This window comes from Balaenoptera physalus, assembly GCF_965194825.1.
Source record: "Balaenoptera physalus genome assembly, chromosome: 2".
Taxonomy (NCBI): domain Eukaryota; kingdom Metazoa; phylum Chordata; class Mammalia; order Artiodactyla; family Balaenopteridae; genus Balaenoptera; species Balaenoptera physalus.
This window is the reverse complement of record NC_138883.1, coordinates 61,104,450-61,126,014: the sequence shown is the minus strand read 5'-3', so window position 1 is coordinate 61,126,014 and position 21,565 is coordinate 61,104,450. Positions and strand designations below refer to the sequence as shown.

At 35.3% G+C, this 21,565-nt stretch overlaps 1 protein-coding gene across 1 annotated transcript in view; it reads left to right on the top strand.

Moving 5' to 3' along the window:
* Window positions 1-21,565, top strand: part of TTC6 (tetratricopeptide repeat domain 6) — a 209,006-nt gene that overhangs the window by 174,564 nt on the left and 12,877 nt on the right. The window contains exons 21-28 of the mRNA XM_082449105.1: window positions 181-341; window positions 3,032-3,166; window positions 4,307-4,456; window positions 5,279-5,419; window positions 6,697-6,810; window positions 9,841-9,960; window positions 15,693-15,766; window positions 21,015-21,225. Coding sequence (XP_082305231.1) covers window positions 181-341; window positions 3,032-3,166; window positions 4,307-4,456; window positions 5,279-5,419; window positions 6,697-6,810; window positions 9,841-9,960; window positions 15,693-15,766; window positions 21,015-21,225 — 1,106 coding nt within the window. The remainder of the gene's footprint in view (window positions 1-180; window positions 342-3,031; window positions 3,167-4,306; window positions 4,457-5,278; window positions 5,420-6,696; window positions 6,811-9,840; window positions 9,961-15,692; window positions 15,767-21,014; window positions 21,226-21,565) is intronic.

Sequence of the window (21,565 nt, the reverse complement as noted above, 5' to 3'; positions counted from 1 at the left end):
GTTTGTTTGTAGTTGGAATGTCTTATTGTTTGTTGACAGTAAATAGATTTTAGTATCATATTGATTTATTAATTCATATTGTAAAAATAGATTATTGAATTGCTTGACTGTCTTAAAATAATCATATTCTAAGTCCTAGATACTTGGCAAAGTTATTGATAAATTTTCCTTTCCTTTTAGGTCTCATTGAGTTGAGTCCTATACAGCAAGCACTCATTTATTCATTTTGTGAGAACCATGACAAGGCCATTCAGGTCTTAGATGGGATCACTTCGAATAAGCCTGAGGTCACCATGTATGCTCTATTAGCAAAAGCTCAAATGAAGGCCAAGAGGAACAAGGTGAAAAGTCTTGAGTAATGTTTACTAAACCTATTAATGGAATTTTTATATTGTGCTTGGAATTACTGCTTACATATATATATATATATATATATTTTTTTTTTTTTTACAAAACTAAACCATACCATTTATTTATTGATTCTTCTGTTAATTAATATTTGGGTTGTTTCCTTTTGTTTTTTCTCCTCTTAAGAGTAAGAGTAATATTCTTTTTCATGTCTTCTGTTAACATTGCTGGTATGTAGAGAATGTAAATGTTTAACTTTCAAGAAAATGGCACATTGTTCCATAAGGTTGTACCAATTTATTCTCCCGCCTGTAGTATATGAGTATTCCCGTTGATCTCCATCCTCTACAATAACTGGTGCTGTCTACTTTATTTTTATCAGTTTGGTGGATAAAAACTAATGTCTCATTATGGTCTTAATTCACATTTCTCAGTTTGAGCAAAGGTTGAGGTATCTTTTTATATGTTTATAGCCACTTATATTTCCTGTTCTATCAATTTGCTGTACACATTTTTGTTTGTCTTGTTCATATTGATTTTTGACATTGAAAAAAATAAGTCCTGTGTATTAGTCCTTGGTTGGTTACATGTGTGTCATGTATCCTCTTGCAATTTGTGGCTGGTTTTAAAATTTTCTTCATGATGTCTTTTGATGAGCAGAGGGTCTTAATTTTAATGTAGTTGAATATATCTTTTTTTGTTTTATTGTCACAGCTTTAAAAAAAATTTTTGTTTAAAAATTCCCTCCCTACACCAAGGTCATAAAGATATTTTCCCATATTTTCTTCTAAAAGTTTAAAAGTTCTGCTTTTTTCATTTAAGACCTCACTCTACCTTAAATTGATATTTTTGAATGTGAGATAGTGATAAAATTTCAATTTACCCCATATGGATACTCAAATGTTCCAGTATCATTTATTGAAATGTTCTCCTAAACCAAAGATCTGAAGTGGTACATCTGTCCTATTATAACCTTTCATGTATGTGTGGATCTGATTTTGGGCTCTCTGTTCTATTCCCTTGGTCAATTTTTCTATCCCTGGCCTAATAGTACAATGTTTTAACTACTGTTGCTTTATTGTAATTCTTGACATCTGGTGGAGCAAGTTGCCACACCATATTCTTCTCCAGGAAATTCCTGGTTATTCTTGGGCCTTTACTCTTGCAGCTGGTCAAGATTTTAAATTCAGCTTGTCAAGATTCATTAAAAACCCTGTTGGAATTTTGATTGAATTGTATTGAATCTCTAGATTATTTTAGGGAGAATTGACACCTTTATGATATCAAATTCCTTCTTTGGAATAATCTTAAATTTACTTTAACCTCCCTGAAACCTGAAGTCACTTTTGATTGTGTCCCTCTTCTACCCAATCAATAGTCATGCTCTCTTGGTTCTACTTTCTAAATGTCTCTCAAATCCACTTCCTTTCTCTATTTCTCTGGTCATTATCCTAGTCCAGAACATATTTGTATTTTGTTTGAATTATATAATAGTGTTGAACTCTTCCAAGCTTTTCTCCACACGGCTGCCGCAGTACTGTGTTTGGAATGTACATTTGCCCTACGAGAGCGTCCACTACTTTTTAGAGTAGTGAAGGAAAGAGAGGTGGGACATAAGCTAGAGGAGGAAGTGAAGATGTGTTCATTTAAATTTAAATGTGATGGAAGACTTTATGGACTCCAGGAGGCAATGAAGGGGCAGAGATCCAAAAGCAGAAGGCAGGACAGAAGGAGTTGGAGTCAAGGGCACAGCTTGAGGAGTTAGCTCTGAAAAGAAGAAAGGAAACCATTCAAAGACAGGAGAAAAAAAGATGGAAATGAAGAAGATATAGAGACTTTGAAAAGTAAAAATGAGGGAAATTGAGAAGGTGATGCATTTTTTTCTATTGCAAAGGCATGTGCTGAGAGTGAGGCTGGAAGGATGAATGTTGAGGTAAGCTGTAGACATGTGATGTAAACTAAGGGTGGGCACAAAGGACACAGCATATCCAAGTTAAACCTCATTGTTTCTTTAGCAATTTAATATAATTAAGAAAGTGGGCTAAAGAGTCACAAGTAGCTGTATTTCTATGTATTAGGTAAATACATTGAGTAGCTAGTCATGAAAACGCATTTCTATTTGGAAAATTGAATTTTTTTCATTAAGAATTTCAACTATTTTGACAGAATAGTGTAAATGGGTAATTTTTGATGTTAGTTTATTTTCTGGTGTCAATGGAACCCCCTTGAGAGCATAGCAGGACAAAATAAAAGTTGATTAAAACAACCTCAGATATTATCAGTGGAGAACTTTTACTACCTAATAGCTGCCTGGCATTCCCTTCAGGAGAATTACTAGGAAATTGGTCATAAATTGGTCTATAAATTTAAGTCTGATTTAAGACTACGAGAAAATACCCTTTAGAATTTAGAAATTATAGTTCCAAAAGTCCACTTGTGTAACCCTGCTTACGTACCTGCCTGTAGGATAGGCACCTGGGTGGGTCAGATTTCCTGCCTGTCAGAAGTCCTCCATCTTTGTGCACTAACAAGATCTGTGTCTTTACCAGGTCTGTGTCTCCTCTTGTGAAATGAGAGTAGGGCTGTGTGCTCAGGATTCCTTTTAACATCTAAGGCTGTTGTGTTAAATAAATATTAGAAAGAAACATTCCCTTCCCTCTCTTTTTTTTTTAAATCATTATAGGAAGCCATGAGAATGTTTAAAAAGGCGTTGGATATCTTTTCTCATTCTGATAAAGGACGAAATGCCGTAGCAGCTTCATCAGACTGTCTGTATCACTTGGGTCTTTGTTACATGGAGGAAGGCAACTTACAACTGGTATTTTGTATATTTAAGAGCATAGGTATTTTATGGTTTTAGAAATTGTTTCCTTGCATTCAGTTCCATTTCTGAAGGCTACCTAAACAGTGAGTGACTAGACCAAAGCTTCTTATAAAGCTTGGCTTACTATAGGCAGTCTGCACCCTGCAAAACCTACTACATTGTTTTATTTATTCAAACATTTTATTGTTGCTTGTTTGTCAACACTATTCAGAAGACTAATGCATGTTTCCCACTAAACAAATTTAATTGTAAGAAATTATTATATCAAAATTTCATCACATTAGTATAAATTTACTTATTAAATTGTAAGTACTTTATATTGAGTGCTTCATTGTAATGTAGAATAAATGGAAAATGATTAGGACACTGATTTCTCTTACTGACAACTGAGCAATTCAAATCAGAATAAAACCAGATTCAATGAAAACCAGTTGATTCAATTATTATGTATTTATCCAGTATTTGGCTATTTCACACAATTCTCCATTTCAAAATTTTCAATGATATGATAAATATGTATTTTCCATTGGCTATTTTTGAATATTCCACAACTACACACACACACACACCATTCCAGTCCTTATATTCATAGGGGTGGACAGTGTCTGAAACTTGCATCTTCATAACTTTAAAAAAGAGTTGCACTTGATTAGTTGTTCCATTAAGAAATTACAATAAATATAAGATTAATTACAAATATTTTTCATGTTTTTAGCCCTTTTGGACAAGCAGAGGAAACCTAGCTTTGCTTTACAATATTAGGAAAAATTTTGGAGTTCCATTGTTTTGAAATTTTATAACCATATATCTGCTGGCCCACATGGAAAATAAATGTACTAATTGTGATTTCTTTGAAGAAATGCAACAGGAAGAATAATGATTAAAGTTACACCTCTGGAAGTATTGTAACAACATGGATTATGCAGACATTAGTCTGGGAGTAAGGGAACCTGTAAATTATAATAATAAATCTGGCTTGTTCATAAATTTTTTTGCTCCACAAGGTTCGCTGGGAGAAACATATTTAAAATGACCAAAAACTAAAATGAAAACTTTTCAACAATAGTTATATACTGTAATTTATTAACATTTTAAATTAATACATTCTACTGACTACATGATTTGCTCTTCTAGGCTTTTGATTCTTTTACAAAAGCTGTGAAAGCAGATCCTGATTTTGCAGAAGGCTTTTATCAACGTGGGCTTTGTAAAGTAAAACTCCACAAGGATAGTTCAATCCTGGATTTTAATCGTGCAATTACCCTTGATCCAAAACATTACCAGGTATTTAAGTGAACAATTTCAGTGGTTTGGAAAGTGTGTTAAATTTGCTAAAACTATTAAATCTTTAAATGTTATTGTTATTAGTTAGCAACAGTCAGTTAGTTTTTCCTACTTTTCAGCAGTTTTAATAATCCATATATCTGTATTTCCTCTTGAACTAAAAATATGATTTCCAACAGGGAAATTATATAGGTAAAAGTGCTTCATGAATTGTGGTGTATACAAATATTGTAAATATTTTAATGTAGCTATTAATAATTATTTTATATACTATGTTATTAATTTTACTTACTTCTTGGTTCGCTGTCACATTGATTCCTGCCTCTTAAGAGACTAGAGACAACACAAAATCCAATAGGTGAAACTCCATTGGATCTTGATTTTAAAAGCATATGAAATTTGAATGTGGATGAAATACTAGATGATTTTAGGGAAATACTATTAATTTTCTTAGATATACAGTGGTAGTGTGGTTATGTAGGAGAATGTCTTCACGGGAGATGCATACTGGAAGACTTGGGGTGAAGTTTTATGATGTCTACAACTTATTTTCAAATAGTTCAGAAAAAAATAGATACAACAAAATTGAAAAATGTTAATAATTATTGAATCCAGGTGGTAAGCATATGGGTGTTTACTGTACTATTCTTTCAATTATTCTGCATGTTTGAAATTTTCTTAATAAAAGAGAGTGACAAGAAGTCTATATTTTATACCATCTTTGGGTGGCATAAATTTGTTCCAGCTACCATATATTTTGGTAGAACTGATGCTTTTACTAAAATATCTGTTCCTGCTTTCCTCCTCTTTTTCTCTGAAAAGGCATATTTAAGTCGAGTAGCCTACTATGGTTTGAAAGGCAGATACTCCAAAGCAATCTTGAGTTGTAATGAGGCCATCAAAATTTATCCTCAGAGTGTGCGTGCCTACATCTACAGAGGAGTTCTGAAATACTACAACAAGGTAAGGCAATTTCCTACCTTGTTCTCTGGTATTTTAGAGTGGGTGGCTGCTCAGGTGCCAAGGAGGGACTCACTTCCTTTTTTTCCTCTGTGAGAGGAGAATTGCCATGGTATGAAGGCAGAACTACATAGAAGGCGTTACACTTTGACAGTACATCAAAAGGATTTCAATTCATAATTTTTCATAAAATGGTGATATTTATTTTTGACATTTCCATTTTAAATTGCACTGATTATATATTTTTATTAGGAAAGTAATATTCATTGTAGAGAATTTGGAAAATACAGAGAGGAATAAAAGAGAAGATTAAAATCACCTGTTTTCCCACCATCAAATGGTAATTCCTGCGAGCATTTTGATGTATTTGAATTTTGTCTTTTTTTCCTAATAAAATATAATATATACTTTCCAAAACTGTGACTATGCTACTTACATAATCTGTGTTGTGCCCTGCTTCTTATATTTAATCTTTGAAGATACCATTTTTAATGATTGCATAATATTCCACCATAGTGTATTTTTAACCACTTTATTGTTGGACATTTGGATTGTTTGAAATTTTTTATTATTTTACTATTTTAAATAATACAGTTATACACGCAGAACAAAATTGTTACTTGAGTTTATGGTTCCTAAATGGAAATTACTGGATGTAGCAACACTATCGATATCTGATGCTTCAAGGAATACTTTTTTTCTCCCTGTGTTTCTTTTCTGAACTTTCTTTGTAGCCATTTCATATGAAATATTTTGCAAATAATACCTTAAAGCAAAGGTAAGACCTTGCATTACCTGTTAATTCCATGAAAATTACTATCTATATAAATGGATCATCTAAGGTATCAGAGAAGCATCAAAGAGAAGCAAAAGAGAACATGGATAGAAAACATGACGATTATGTGATATGACAGTGCGAGTGAAGAAGCAAGCAAGCTCTGGTGAATGTTTGCTGGATGAATAAGGCTTGCTTCTCTTTTATCCATAAGAAATTTAATTTTTTCCTTGCTATATAGCAACAATGGAAATAAGATAATCATTTAAAGTTGTTTATATATTGAATTTTATTTGCAAGTGAGAGAAACTATAGCAATTCCTACCAAGGGACCTTCTTAATTAATTCTGTGAAAGGTTAGCTTGACTGTCTTAATTTCACAGATGATACACAGAATGGTTAAATGAGTATTCCCAAAACTCTGATAGAATCAATAATTTATTTTACAACTAAATTTCAGTCCATTATGATTAACCCTTCTCACTTAATTATTTTTTCTCTATAGACTTATAAACTAGCGATTACAGATTTAACTACAGCTATCAATATGGATAAAAACAGTTATATAGCATTTTATAACAGAGCATTATGTTACACCAAGATAAATGAACTTCAAATGGTAAGATGACCATCTTAGTAAACAACACTTTAAAGCATTTGTAAACTTATTTAAAGCATGTGTAAAGTATTTTCTTATTATTTTTGTTACAATTTTGGAAAAATAATTCTGTGGAAATACACATAAAACTTGAGAAACCAAAGAACCATTTCAAAGAATATTTATTTTCTTTTTTAGTGCTTACCAAATTTTCTTATACAGTCTCTGCAGTGTCAAATGAAAAATTAATTTTATAATGCTTATATAAGCATTTAAAGGCTATGTAAATTTAAATGTATTACATAATTCTCATTCGAGAAAACGTTTCTACTGATAAACGTGTGCAGAATTTTTAAGCAGTGATCACTAGCAATATTGTTTGCTTCAAAATCTCAACATTAACTACAATAGTTTGTGGAGGTATTTTTTTTACAGTGGTCGGACCACAGATGCAGCAGGGAGTTTTGAGTGATGGTTTCCAGCTCAGGGACCAGTGACCAGGATTATCTGTGCGTTTTGAAGGCCTGACTGATGGCTGCAGCAAACCTTTTTCTCTATTTGCCCTGATGCAGATGCTACCAGTGTTAGCCCTCTTTTATATTTTTTAATCTTACCCCTTCTCCACTCTCTCCTTGTTGGTTTGGTTCTTTTCCAGTCAGGATCCCTCACTGGGGAGCAGGTCAGTCGTTTCTTAGTGTTCTGTCCAATCTCTTGCTTCCCTTTCTGCTGTCCACTTGTTTCCCTTTCCTTGTTTCTATCCACTTCCATAGTCACTGAAGCATTCTTTAAAAGACTGCATCATGTACCTGCTGCTGTGTGTGGGCACACTTGCCCAGTTTCCTGGAAACTTGGAAAGTTAAATCTGTTTAAAACATTTAGAAATTTAGTAATTTATTTGCTGTGGAAGGAAGAAGTTGAGAAACATTGTTTCTAAGAGGATGTAGAATTCCTGGTAACTGGATTATCAGGTTTCCTCCAGAAATGTTGACAAATGAATAACTAATTTTTAACACAGGCTGTTGTAAACCATTCTAGGAGCTAATTAAAGGATCGTTTATCAGAGTAACCTGCACAGCAGGTATCTTTGACAGCTCCCTCCCCACCCCGACTCCTGCCTTTTCTGGGTAACCCTGAACTGCAAACAGTGGTCTGGGTGGGGGCAGGGAACTACTATCTTTGTTATCTCTGATGTGGAACAGAGCTAGTGCTCCATGAATGAAGAACACGAAAAACTACGTAAATAGAAACCTAACTAGAATAAGAACATACTGGTTATTTTAGAGCTGCCAGGTACCCAACGCTTCTCATCCAATGGGCTCCTTTTACAGATGAGGAAATGAGGTTAGAAACACATCCACGTCACACAGGGAATAGGGACCTGTATCGGTGTTCGCAGGTTTGTTTGCTTCTGGTTAACAGTCCTTAGGTGGCTTTGTGAAACCATCTGACCTCCAGCATGTGGACCAGATGTCATTTAACAGTGTCACCTCCTCCCTTTTGTCTACCTCCACCCGTTTCTCAGCATTCCTGCCATAACAAGGCTGAGAAAACCCAAGTACTTTGTGCAGAAAATGCACTCCCAAGATAATGATTTCATAAAAACTAGAAAAGGTGAATTCTGGTTCCTATCACCTTGTATTAATAAAAACAGTAACAGTTACCACTCATTTAGGGCTTATTGTGTGACAGGCACTGGGCTAAATGCTTTACCAACATATAATCAAAATATTTTAAAGTGGACTTCTACAACAATATGATGAGTTATTAATATCCCATTTTTGTGGATGAGGAAACCGAGGCTTAGTGTTAAGTAACTTTCCCAAGGCTGAAAGGTTAATAATAATAGCAGAGGCAAAACACAAAGCCTGCTCATTGTGACCTTCATGAAATCTCATTTCCCAGCTTTTGTTTCCTCTTGTGTCACATATTCAGCTGCTTAGTGGATTTCTAAGGCATTTTGATATATATATACAGGTTTTAATTCTGTGATTCTGTGAAAGGAAAATGGCAAACATTCTAGTTCTGTTTTATTTTACAAGTGTTACAAATTATTTTTACAGCCTTGTCAATGTTTATTTATAGTTATGCCACAATATACATATAGGATATTTAATTGTACAATTCTTTTAGATGCTTGAGTGCCCAATCATGAAACAATAGAGGAGAACCACTAAGCAAATAGTAATATACTATTTTATTTGCATTTTCAGTTAGCATGTGCTACATGCATATATGATATGATTTGGGCCTTTTCTGATGAAGCCACATGGCTCTTTTGGACAAAATGTTCAGAAGGAAAATGAATTAAGAGATTCAGCTCCAGCCCAAATTTTGGATGCTCCTAGTACCTGGTACAGAGTAGATGACCAGTAAAAACTTGGCTGTTCATTGAATGAAAAAAAAAAAAAAAGATAAAAAATGGAGAGAGGTCCTCTGAGTTGATTCTCAGCTTAGACTAATATCTTAAAAAAAACGAGAATATTGAAGTAATATTCCAACAAGTGCTTATTTGTTAGTTTTATTAAGCTCTGTTTTCATTGCTTTATGATGTATTCATTCAACAAAAATTTATCAGATGCCTAGTATGTGCAGGCATGGTGCTAGTTACTGGCTTTACAATGGTGAACAAAATGGATAATCTGTGCCTCCATAAAACTTAGGTTTCAGTGAAGAAAGCAATAAATCACTACAAAGAAATAAAATTTCAAAAGGTAACAAGTGCTCTGCTTTAATGTCAACAGTCATTTGGTGAAACTATTAAGTTGGGGAAGGGTGTTGCATCCCCGCTTCAATCCATACACAATAAAAATAGTTCACAGATGATTCACAGATAACATGTGACGTGCAAGCACAGTGCACACCGCTTATTAGGAGGGAGCAACATCCACAGTATTTAATTAAGGGAAACCTTTAAATCTAACAAATGATTATTTTTGGCCATAAATTTTGTCACATGAAAGAACTAATAATGAGGTACTAGTTTGTCCATGGTCAATGCAGTAATGCTCTAAAGAGTTGACTTTAGGTTGTAAGTGATGATTTCATTTTTAGGCATTAACAGATTATGGAATTGTGCTTCTCCTTGATGCTGGAGAAACTGTGACGTTAAACGCCTTTATTAATCGTGGACTCATCTACACAGAACTAGAGCAGTTCAGTTTTGCATTAGAGGTAAACCTTTCTGTTTACTTGTAAAAATGAACCCGCTTGATTTTGCATGTTCACTTCTGAAAACCAGTGAAAAATTTTTCTTGATAACAAATGGCAATATTAATGAGCAATAATTCAACTTTAGCAAGAATTGTGTTGAAATACTTTGAATGAGTAATAGAAGCTTTGCAAGAAAAGTGGTTTTTTACCTTGTTTTTTAATACAGATAAATAGCCAATATGTAAAAAAAAAAATTCCGAATTGATGAAACATCAAGACTATCATCTCCCCTAAGGGAGTGTCTTAGCTACAGACAAAACTCAATAAAATGATTTATGTATCATTTACTTCGCTGCTTAATGCTCTTTCTCATTCACAATTTCCTTGTATTGATATTATTTTTCAACTTCTGGAGTCATCTTTTGAGATTCTGTCCCACAAAATTACTTATTATTAAGGAAGTGTCTGAGAAACTGTATTCTAGGCAATTTACACTATGGTGAAATGTAATTTCAAGGGTTGAACTCCCTTAGGTTTTGGTTTTGAGGTATACCACTCAGAATTCCCTCAGGTAGGGGAAGCTTTGTTTGGTGTAGGCAAAAATCTGTGGAACTCTGGGCAATAGTGTTGGGTGGAGAAAGTGAGGAAAATGGGGGTTGGAAGCAAAAGACCTCAGCTGTTGGAGAATTAAATGAAGGGCCTGTGTTATCTACCTAGTAAGTATTTATTTAGTACTTAAGAACAACATTAACTCTAGTTATTGCACACTTACCACCTGCCAGCTTCTCAATAATGCTGCACAATTTATGATTGTAACTTATGGAAGAGGAAGCTGATATTCAAAAGAGGTTAAATCAAGTCTTAGTCAGCCAGGAAGTACTGGGGCAAGATTTGAACTCAGGTCTCACTTGATTCCAAATCCTGTGTTCCTTCAGACAAGGCATGGTACTGACATTGGCATTGAAGATACGGAGACAAATATCAATAAGACAGATTTCTAGTCCTTGAGGAGGTCATAGTCTGGTGGGAATCATTCTTGATCCCTCTCATTCCTCACATCCCACATCTAAATCATGAGCAAGTGTGGTCAGCTCTGCTATCAAAACATATTTTAAATTCAGTCATTTCTCATTTTTTGCCACTGCTCTCCTCCTCCTTCCAGCCTCCACCTTCTCTCCCCTGGATTACTGCAGTAGCTTCCCAACTGGCCTCTCTGCTTCTGCTCTTTTCCCTCTACATGCTGTTCTCCACACAGCAGCCAAAGAGGCCTCTTAAAAACATAAAGCAGAGCAAGTTATTCCTGTGCTCAGAACCCTCCAGTGACTTCCCATCACACTTAGAATAAAATCTGAACTCTTGACTATGGCCAACCAAGACCCTAGTGACCTAACTGCTGCTCACTGATCTGACTTCGTTGTCAGCGTTCTTCTTTTCCCCACTCAGGTTACTCCACTCTGGCCTTTTGCTATTCCTTGGAAATGCCAGGCTCCCTTCCTGACTCAGGGTCCTCACACATGCTGTTCCCTATGTGTAGAATATTCCTCCTATTGGTTCACACCCTCGTTTCATTTCAGGCTTCTTCTCAAATGTGACCTCCTCAGTCAAAAAGAGTATTTTAATTAAAACAGAATATGAAAAAATTAAAATAATCCCAAATAAGTCTGGAAAGAGAAAACAAAGGAACAGAAACAGAGGAGACCAGCAGAAAACAAATAATAAAATGGTAGACCTAAATTCAACCTTATCAGTAGTTACATTAAATGGAAATTGTCAAAATACACCAATTGAAATATTGAAAATGCCAGATTAGAATTTTTTAAAAGTCCCAACAATATTCTGACTGCAAGAAACACACTTTAAATATAAGATATAGATAGGTAAAAGTAAAAAAAGCTGGAAAAAAAAAATATGCCCTGCAAACACTACAGGCCTGCCTTGGAATTATTGCAGGTTTGGTTCCAGACCACAGCAATAAAGTGAATATAGCAATAAGTGACTTTTTTGTTTCATATAAAAGTTATGTTTATACTGTAGTCTATTAAGTGTGCAATAGCATTATATCTAAAAAATAGTACATGCCTTAATTAAAAATTACTTTATTGATAAAAAATGTTAAACATCATCTGAGCCTTCAGTGAGCTGTAATTTTTTTGCAGTAGTAACATCAAAGATTACTGATGATCACAGATTACCATAACAAATACAATAATAATGAAAATGTTTGAAATACTGTGAGAATTACCAGAATGTGATACAGACACACGAAGTGAGCAAATGCTTTTGGAAAAAATGGAGCCAATAGACTTGCTTGAGGCAGGATTGCCACAAACCTTCAATTTGTACAAAGTGCAGTATCTGCGAAGCACAATAAAACAAGATATGCCTGTAATTAAAAGCACAAAAAAAATGTTTCTCCCCTCTGCAAATTTAAAAAATTAATTTGAAAAATTTTAAAAAAGAGGCTGGCTGAGGTAGACCAATGAAGTAATATATGACTGAATAATAAGAGGGCTAAATGCAGAACCAGGAGAGAGCAGAGTCTTAAAACCTAACCAGGGAAACATTTTTAGTGGGAATGATTGATTAACAGAAAGGTCAAGTAGGATGAGCACTGAACACATGTTAGTTAATTGATAGTTGTGTGATCTTCATAAGAACACGGGAAGTAGAGTGCGGCATTTAAACTGGAATTGTTTAGGAAGTTAATGGTTAAGCTTGTTGGATTGAGAACATTTGTTTATTTCTTTGTCCTCTTGAAAACCAGGAAGACAGTAAAGGAATAAAAAAGACATAATCCCACAAGGTTAAAGATGGTGGAGAAGAGGTGCCCAGACACCCCAAACTACCATTCCAGATTTTAAAACTTAAATATGAGTGGGTAGCCAAAGATTCTACACTTGAGGGAAGTAAAATAAAGAGTAAAATAAACACATTGTCATAGGGCTATGGAGATGGTGGGAGAAGGGGAGGTGTGTGGAGTGATGGTGTAAGGTAGCTAAGTTCTATCCTATGTTGGAACTTAAACATGATAAAATACTCATGTTATTTAGAAATTCAGAGGTAAACAGCAGAAGAAATAACAACAAAATATAAAAATGGTTGACTCTGGGGAGCGGGGCTCAGAGATAAGGAGAGGTGGCGCGGGGCATCCCTGTAAGCATTGTGAGTTTTCTAGTTTCATTGGACCCTCTACCCTACCCTGTACACATGAGTTACTTTGAGAAAAATAAAAATAAATTTAAAAATGCCTTTAGAGGCAGTTTACAAATTACAAAATGAAATTGGACTTACTAAACAACAAGAAGTTGATGGCGTTTGGGGACATGGAGATGGTGAGTGTTGACTCTGCTTTCAGAGATTGATAGTGACAGGAACTAGAAAGACAAAGCCGTGTGTAGCTTGCGGGCAGGCAGGTTTGAGGGAAGGCATACTAGGTCGGGGTGGTGAGAAAAGGATTAAAGTTACAAAGGACAGAAGAAGGTGATGGAGCAAGTTTCCAGAGATGGGAAGGATGAGGTCAAGAGTGCATCCTCTGACACACAGGAGGATGGTGCAGGCGAAGGGTCTTACAAATAAACTCATCAGCAGAAGGAAGGGAGTGGAGGGAATTTGCTTTGTATGTGAATGACTCTGTGTGGTTTGTTATTTATGATCCATATTAGAAACAAAACTAGTGCAGAAGAGGAAAATCATAAAAACTGCAGTTAGCTTTTTTTTTTTAATTAATTAACTTATTTTTGGCTGTGTTGTGTCTTCGTTTCTGTGCGAGGGCTTTCTCTAGTTGCGGCAAGCGGGGGCCACTCTTCATCGCGGTGCGCGGGCCTGTCACTATCGCGGCCTCTCTTGTTGCGGAGCACAGGCTCCAGACGCGCAAGCTCAGTAGTTGTGGCTCACGGGCCTAGTTGCCCCCGCGGCATGTGGGATCTTCCCAGACCAGGGCTCGAACCCGTGTCCCCCACATTAGCAGGCAGACGCTCAACCACTGCGCCACCAGGGAAGCCCTGCAGTTAGCTTTATTCTAAGTAATCCTAAATCATCATTTGTGTCTGTTGCTGATAATGTCTAATTACCATGTAGCATCACAATGATTTTATATATAGAGTCAAGCTGACTTTTGTAAGTTTTATCTGATTATAAAACTAAACTTGGTATTCTCAGCCTTTTAAGTTTGTGGTCACTCCTTATAACTCCCAAAGTTAATGGGAATGTTTGTAATAAATCTCAGTTACACTGTAAGTTTGCCCCCATTTCAGAAAAAAAAAATTCTCCTATGGGAGTTATCTGGTAGCATATTTGATTAGACAATAAATTTCTTATTTTCTTCCAAATAATTCCATTTAGTATCAAAATATGCTGGGAATCTAAGTGGGGAGTCCATATTCTCAGATGGGTCTGTGACTAATACCCTTCTCCTCCAGTAGGATCCAAGAGTGCTCAGTTTGACCGTACTGCTCTGTCTTCCACCCCCAGTATTAGCAGAAAACTTATTCTACCCCCATAAAACAGCCATCTTCCTCTCTCTAGTACAGCCAAGGAAGGTTTGTGGAAGGATGAGGGGGAGGGGAAGGGGATGGAGGAGGAGAGGGAGGAGGGAGACTGTTGTTATGGTTGGGTCCTCCCTTGTTGGGTAGAAACCAGAACTCTGACACTTGCCCTTTAAGATTGTAGAATGCCCACGTCCCAGCCTCCTGGAAATGAGAAAGGAGTCTGGAAGGGTTTCCTTTAGTCACTCCAGGGGACGATAGAGTACTCTCCACAGTCTAGCTTGGTCAAGTGAGCTCACAACCAAAACTGCCCAAGAAGATTCTTGCTGAAGCAGTCCTCTGGGAAAAAACAGAGCCATTTTTATTCCTTCATAGGCTTTGAACTCTTACTTTCGGAAGGTTCCTTCCCATTTTATGGCAAACATTGAAATCAATCTCACATAATTTATGTATATATGTACACACACAAATATACATATATATCTCATTGCAGTTGACATGATCTTTTGATATGTAGATATTTAGATATTTTATTTATTTCAGTTTAGTGGTGTTCTTATTTTGCTTCAGGTTTCAGTTGTTGATGTAGGGCTTTGAAAAGCTAAAGAGCTTCAGACACTGTGTCTCTGGTGCCACAGCGGCAGGATCTCTGGCAGACTTCGCACTTTTAGTTCTCTTAACCTCTTCCCCAGTGCCATTCAGGTCCACCCCAGCTGACTGCCCTGACTTCAAATCTTGTGGTCAGCGTTTCCATTGCTCCCTCTTGGGAGGCCTCTAGGATCTCTGGATAAAATGACACATTTTCCCCTAGAAGTGTGGGTTCCAGAGGTAGCAGCTGCTTTAGTTAATCCACATAGAGGCTCAGTTATGCCCTTTCCCTGGGCCTGAGTGCCTGTTTGTCCTATAGTCATAAGGTTCTCTGCAGGTAAATTTCTACCTCTGTCTGGATAGGGAAGTCTCTGGTGTTCATTGGGAAAAAACAATAACAAGAAAGTAAACCTGATACCTCATTATAATACCAGGCAAAATCACAGGAAAAGTGGACAGTAGCGCAAGATTCTGAGTGAGTTTTTGGTTATGGGTTTCCTCTGCTCCATCTGTTCTCGCTCTACATGTGATACTAAAAGGAAAAAATAAGGGTTTTAAGAAGATGTATATTTTAATGCTTGTGTAAATTTTATTCACGGTAGAATCAGTGTTAGAAGGAAGTTTAAGAAAGCACAAAATATAATGCTGTAAAATTAACAAAAATTTGTAAAACTGTTTCAGGATTTTAAACAAGCTGCACTGATAAGCAAGACTAATGTGAGCCTTTGTCAAGCTACTGCCATATGCTGTCACAGGTATGGGGTGCAATTTATGTTGAAGTGAGAGCAAGTGAGACCATCAGATTTATAATTATAATAGAATAGAAGAAACAGAGGAGAATATTGTGGAAGTGACAGAGTACAAAAATGGAGAGAGGCACAAAGAATCCCTGTATCAGCACTCTTCTACCTACTAATAAACTATTTTAGCCAAGTCAGCAAGTAAAAACCGGCATCATAGCATTGCGGGTATCCATCTGATTCAAGCCCATTTATTGGAAAGGACCTTGGTAATACACAGAATGAAATCATGCATAACTTGAAATATCTAAGAATAAAATAAAGTTATTAACTTTGTTCATAAAATGGAACTAACTTTTAGAAAGCCTGTTTCTTGGAAGAGAGGTTGATTTAGAAAAATATTATATTTCCAAGAAAATTTTACATTTAGAAAGCATTTCTAAATCTAAAAATGATTAAAATAATACCAGTAAATATCTACAAGGTATAATAAAGTCTACAAAAAATATATTACTTAAAACATTATTACCTGTTTCTGGTATTATTGTAAGAATAAGTAAGTTATAGAGGGGAGAAAAGAACAGTTATATGAGGCTAAAATACAGAAGAAGATCAGTTTAAAATTTACTCTGAGATAATATTAGAGTATAGTAGATTGATTTTGCTAACTATAATACTTACATTTCTACACATACATTTGACATCTAAAAATTAATTTCTAAACACTTTGCTTTTAAAAGCATAGAAATGCAGCCCATGAGTATTTTAATGTGAAATAAAGTGTATTTGGTTAAGTAATAGTTTACAGCATTATTTTTCATGAGAGAAACCATAGCAGTTAATTGGATGAGGAAATTAGGATAGTATACTAGGCTGTGTAAATATACAATTTAGACAATAAAACATAGTTTGAATTATTTAGGAAACTGAAATCCTTGTTTTCCCCTTTTAGGACATAGCTAGTACAGGTACATTTCCCTAAGAGCATTAGATTTTTAAAATTTTATGAACATAGTAGTGTAATAACTGGAACTTGTGAAGGCATTTTTGGTTAAAAGGCCTAAACTGGTCTCAGACCTTTAATTTTATACAAACAGCAAAACACAGTCAGACCATTGTCTATTTTAATCCAGCAACCTTTGTACAATTCATCTTTTTAAGTAATTGTCATTCTTAAAAAGAAATGGAATAACTATGACTGATGTGTTTGTTTTGGTAGGCGAGTGCAGGCCAAAAATGTCTGAGGTCATTGAATTCTCTTAAAACTAAAAATAGACACCAAAATTTTTCTCAACCTCATTCCGATGTTTTGCAACTATTAGAGTCAGTAAATTTCTCCGTGTGTCAGTTCCTGATCTCTTTTATGAAATGTAATCACTGGGTATATATGGCGGAGCCTCCTTAATCTGATACTGCTTTGCAATTCCAAGCAACCACCTTTCATCATCCCGCTAGAATCTCTATTGTCCTTTAATAAAAGTAGAATTTAAATCAACAGTAAAGCTCTGATAACTCATAGTCCCAATTCCATGTGTTTTAACAGTTTTACTGAATTTAACAATAAGGAATGTTTAGTGATTGGTTACATTTATTTCAGGAAAAATATTTTTGCTTTTCAAGGTGAGCTATAACTTATTACTACAGCAGCATGGTTTGCAAATAATGAGATTCACTATTGGCGTCTCATAGTGGAGAAAGTAAAAATTTTCCCATCTGGAAAATTTTTGAAAAGTAATAAATCTTTAAATTTTAGGGCTTTGATCTTTGAACTCGTGGGGTTGAAGACTTTTGAAGTGTGCCTTTGTATATCTCTGGTTCTCACTCTTGTGGTTGCTAGGAGACAACATTCCTTAGGCTGAATATCCTACTTGTTGCCCAATTTGGTCACTAAGAGTGTTAAGGTAGAGTTAATTTTTAGATCTCTTTGAGAAAGCCTACCTTAAGATTAAAAAAAAAAATGTCACAGAGGGAGAGCCTGGTGGCTCAGAGTTACATATTCTGTCCATTTTTTACTTCAGCACATTTATTTTACCATTCTTATATTTGCATAAAATATTTCTGAATCTTCGACTCTGCAAGCCACATTCTTTAGTTTTGGGAGGTATTTATGATTTATTTGTACAACTCAGTAGGGCACATCTGGTCACCTATGTGATTAATTTGGAAAATGAGGTGGGCCTTGGTGTCCGTGGCCTAGCCTGCAAGCTGAGCACACGATTCTTAGTTAATAGACACCATAATGAGAGGCATGCACCTTCCGTCAGTGATCACGTTATTTTAGATTTATACAAACACTTTTTGTTTTAGAAAAACTAATTTCATATACTTTTATATTTGTGTAATTGATGTTTAACAATTTATGTGCCAGTGAACCTGTATCCTGATATAAGAGACACTGCCGCATTTTTTCATTGTCTAACTGCCATGTGATTATTTAACAGGCGCTCCAACCTGCAGGGCACTGTGTGATACACGTATCTTCAGAAAAATGAAGTTGCTGTGTCTATGGAGTTTTTCTTTTTTTCTAGTGGTGGAGGGGGCTGGGAGTTTCTGGCTTTGGCTCTCTCACCTCCTCTGGACTTGATTTTTAGTTATCATCAGCTTTGAAGAGCTTGCTAGGTAGCTTTCGGGATCTCTTTCCAGGTTTAAGGTTTAAAGATTATTTACTTAGTCAGAACAGACTAGATGTTCGTTAAACATTAGTGCTGGTAACTAGATATGTATAGAAAAATAGCTTCAATTCATTGCTTATTCTTTTTCTTTTTAAATTGGTTAGACTCTTCGAAGGGTGAGATTATGTTTTATAAACCATATATCGGCATATGTACTCAACAAGGATTTTAAATCTCCCTCTGGGTAAGAGGGGAGCAATGTGTATGATACAATTTGGATGTAAATATACCAGAAGCATTTCAATGTTTTGTGGGAAAAATATGAGAGAGCTGGGGTTGCCCTGTAAACTTCAGTTTACATGGTCACCATAGGTATGCATCATAAGTAAGTAGTTCACTATCCATAGATAGAAATACTGAGCATAACAAAACCTACCAACTAAATGCATTTTTATACAGGAATACTACTGTGTAATTATTCTTGATAAAAAATTTGTTATTTATGCTAGAATTTTTTTCTGTAATACAGTGAGAAAGTGGCTACAAGCATTGTGACCTTATGTTCAGTGAACTTTTACTTCTCAAGTAGTGCCAGTTGTCAGGAAGGAGGAGGATAGTTTCATTGTAAACTACTTGAGGGAAGGGAGCCCATGTTTTCTTAGTGAGAATCCACAGAGTGAACTCAGAAGATACCAGTTGGCTCACGTATGTGAATGTTAACCTTCCCCTGTTTGTAACGTCAGAGGCCAGGCTTTCCTGGTGCTTCACTGTTGATTCTTGTGTGATCTTCTGACACAATACTTGGTGAATGCTTTTGGGTAGTGTTTGCCAAAACATGGAGCAAATATCATGAGTAACTCCATTACTTTTCATGGTGTGCACAAGCATTAAAAAAATATTGAATCACATTATGAGAAGCTGAGTTGCTTTTCAGTTTCAAAGTGAATTCTTTCTCAAACCTTCTGAATACATCAAGGAGAAGGTGTCAGCTAAGAGTTAGTCTTTAACATCTTTCCCACACTTTGTAATAGATGGTACAGCTCTCAGGTTTAGTTTTCTGCAGACTACACTATCCAACTCCAATATTTATTTATTTTTATGGTTGCCTTCTGTTTATAGCATGAGATACTGATTTTGTATTTGTGGTATTGAAATTAAGTTATTTTTAAAAAATAGATTTACTTAAGTAAAAGAGTGACTTGACTTAAAAACACTAAGTAAACGATAGTGTAGGTGGAACATAGGCAACAAAGGAGGGGCTGAGGTTTGGGAAACAGTATTTTAAAAGATAATGCTGAGTAATATCTAAGAGATGATAGTTTCTAGAACAGTTACCCTGGGTTCCATGTATTTTACAAAGGAAAAGTCAGCAAAGTAATGATGCATCTCATAAAAATTTGAAAACTTTTTGAGAAGTAATGAAAAGAATGGAAGGAAGATAATAATCTTTATTGGGTGAGGGTCTCTGTGCTAAGGGTTTTTCACATGCTGTCATTTGATCCGTCTAACAATTTTGAAAAGTTACTATTAATTTGTATGTTCGGGCTTAGGTTTGAACTCCAAGGCTTTCTTCTGACTACACTGTTGAGATATCAGCTCACTGGCTCTTGTGCACCAACTACAAGTATGTTAAAGGTGAAGAATGTGGGTAGAGATGACTGTGGGAAAGCATGGATTTTGGAGTCTGGCTCACCTGAGTTTGAGTCCCAGATATTTGCTCTGTGCAATCTTAGCATGCTATTTACTATGTGCAAACTTTTCTGAGCCATGATATTCTTTTAATCTATAAAATATAAAAAGTTATAACAAGCTTACAGAAATGTTAGAAGGATTAAGTAAAATCACATATGTAAAGCACTTAGCACAGTACCTGGTAAGTAAGCAGTTATTCAGTGTTAGTGCCTTCATTCTATTAAAAAAAATTCTAGACTCTCCATATTAATTGAGATTAAAAATAATTATTAGATATGCATGTGAAGTGGAAAAGTGACTTTATATACCCATGGACATGGGAATATTCGATTCCTTCAACAACCCTCTCCTCACCATAAGAGACTAATTAAGGAAGATAGAGAGGCAGAGTTATCATTTAGTCACATATATTCACAAGTTAATAAATAAAATGCATTTTACTTCTTTTTCTCCCCTCCTCTCTTGGTGTCCAAAATGAAATGGGCTGCCTTTATAGAAGATCTGAAGTAAGAACTCCCATGTGATAAAAATTTAGCTCCTTTCATTATAAAGGACATATTAAATAAATAACAATGAATTTATTTTAATCTGATTTAAATAGTGTATTTTATCAATAATAGCATATATTTTTCTATACTGGCCACTGATAACTGTTAAAAACAGGTTCAAGAATGCCATTCAGATTTTTATAATTCTGAAAAAGAACTCTAGCATGTCGTCCCAGCATATTCTGCTATAAAAATGTCTCTTACCTCCCCTCTTTCCTTTTACCAATATCTTTAAAGAATCCATCAGGCTGCCTTAGGTCATATGGACTTACACAATTAGTTCTTATGATTATAAAAAATAATAAAAATTAAGTTTTTTTAAGGTCAATGCATTTCTTTATGAAGAGGTTATATACAGGAAAGCAGTTAGATTATTCACCAGAAAGCATCAATATTTTAATTTATTTTCAGAAATAAAGAGTTTGAAGAAGCTGTCAATTTCTTTACCTGGGCTGTTAAAATTGATCCATGTTTTCTGGATGCTTACATTGGACGGGGAAATTCTTACATGGAATATGGACATGATGAGGCCATCAAACAAGCACAGAAGGACTTTCTGAAAGCACTGCATTTTAATCCAGTCTGTACAAAAGCCAGAATTTGTTTAGGCTATAATTTGCAGGTAATATTGTATAACAACATTTTACCACGAAAGCACCTTTGGACAAGAAAAAGAGTATATTTGGCCTTTTAGTGGTGATGGGGATACATGATATTTCTTTGGCTATGAACATTTTACCTTTCTTTTCTTATTCGTATTCAGAGCAGCAGTGAGAAGCAGGGGTTTGGTGAGTTACAGGGAGCCTGCCTGGAGAGCATACCCAGAGACCTGGTGTGATAGTGAGATGAGGATCTTCTGAACTTGAGTTTCCTTAACGCCTGCACCCCTTTCTACCTCACCCCCTTATACCTACCACACTTATAGACAACTTTAAAGACTTGCCTGATGAGTTTCACATATA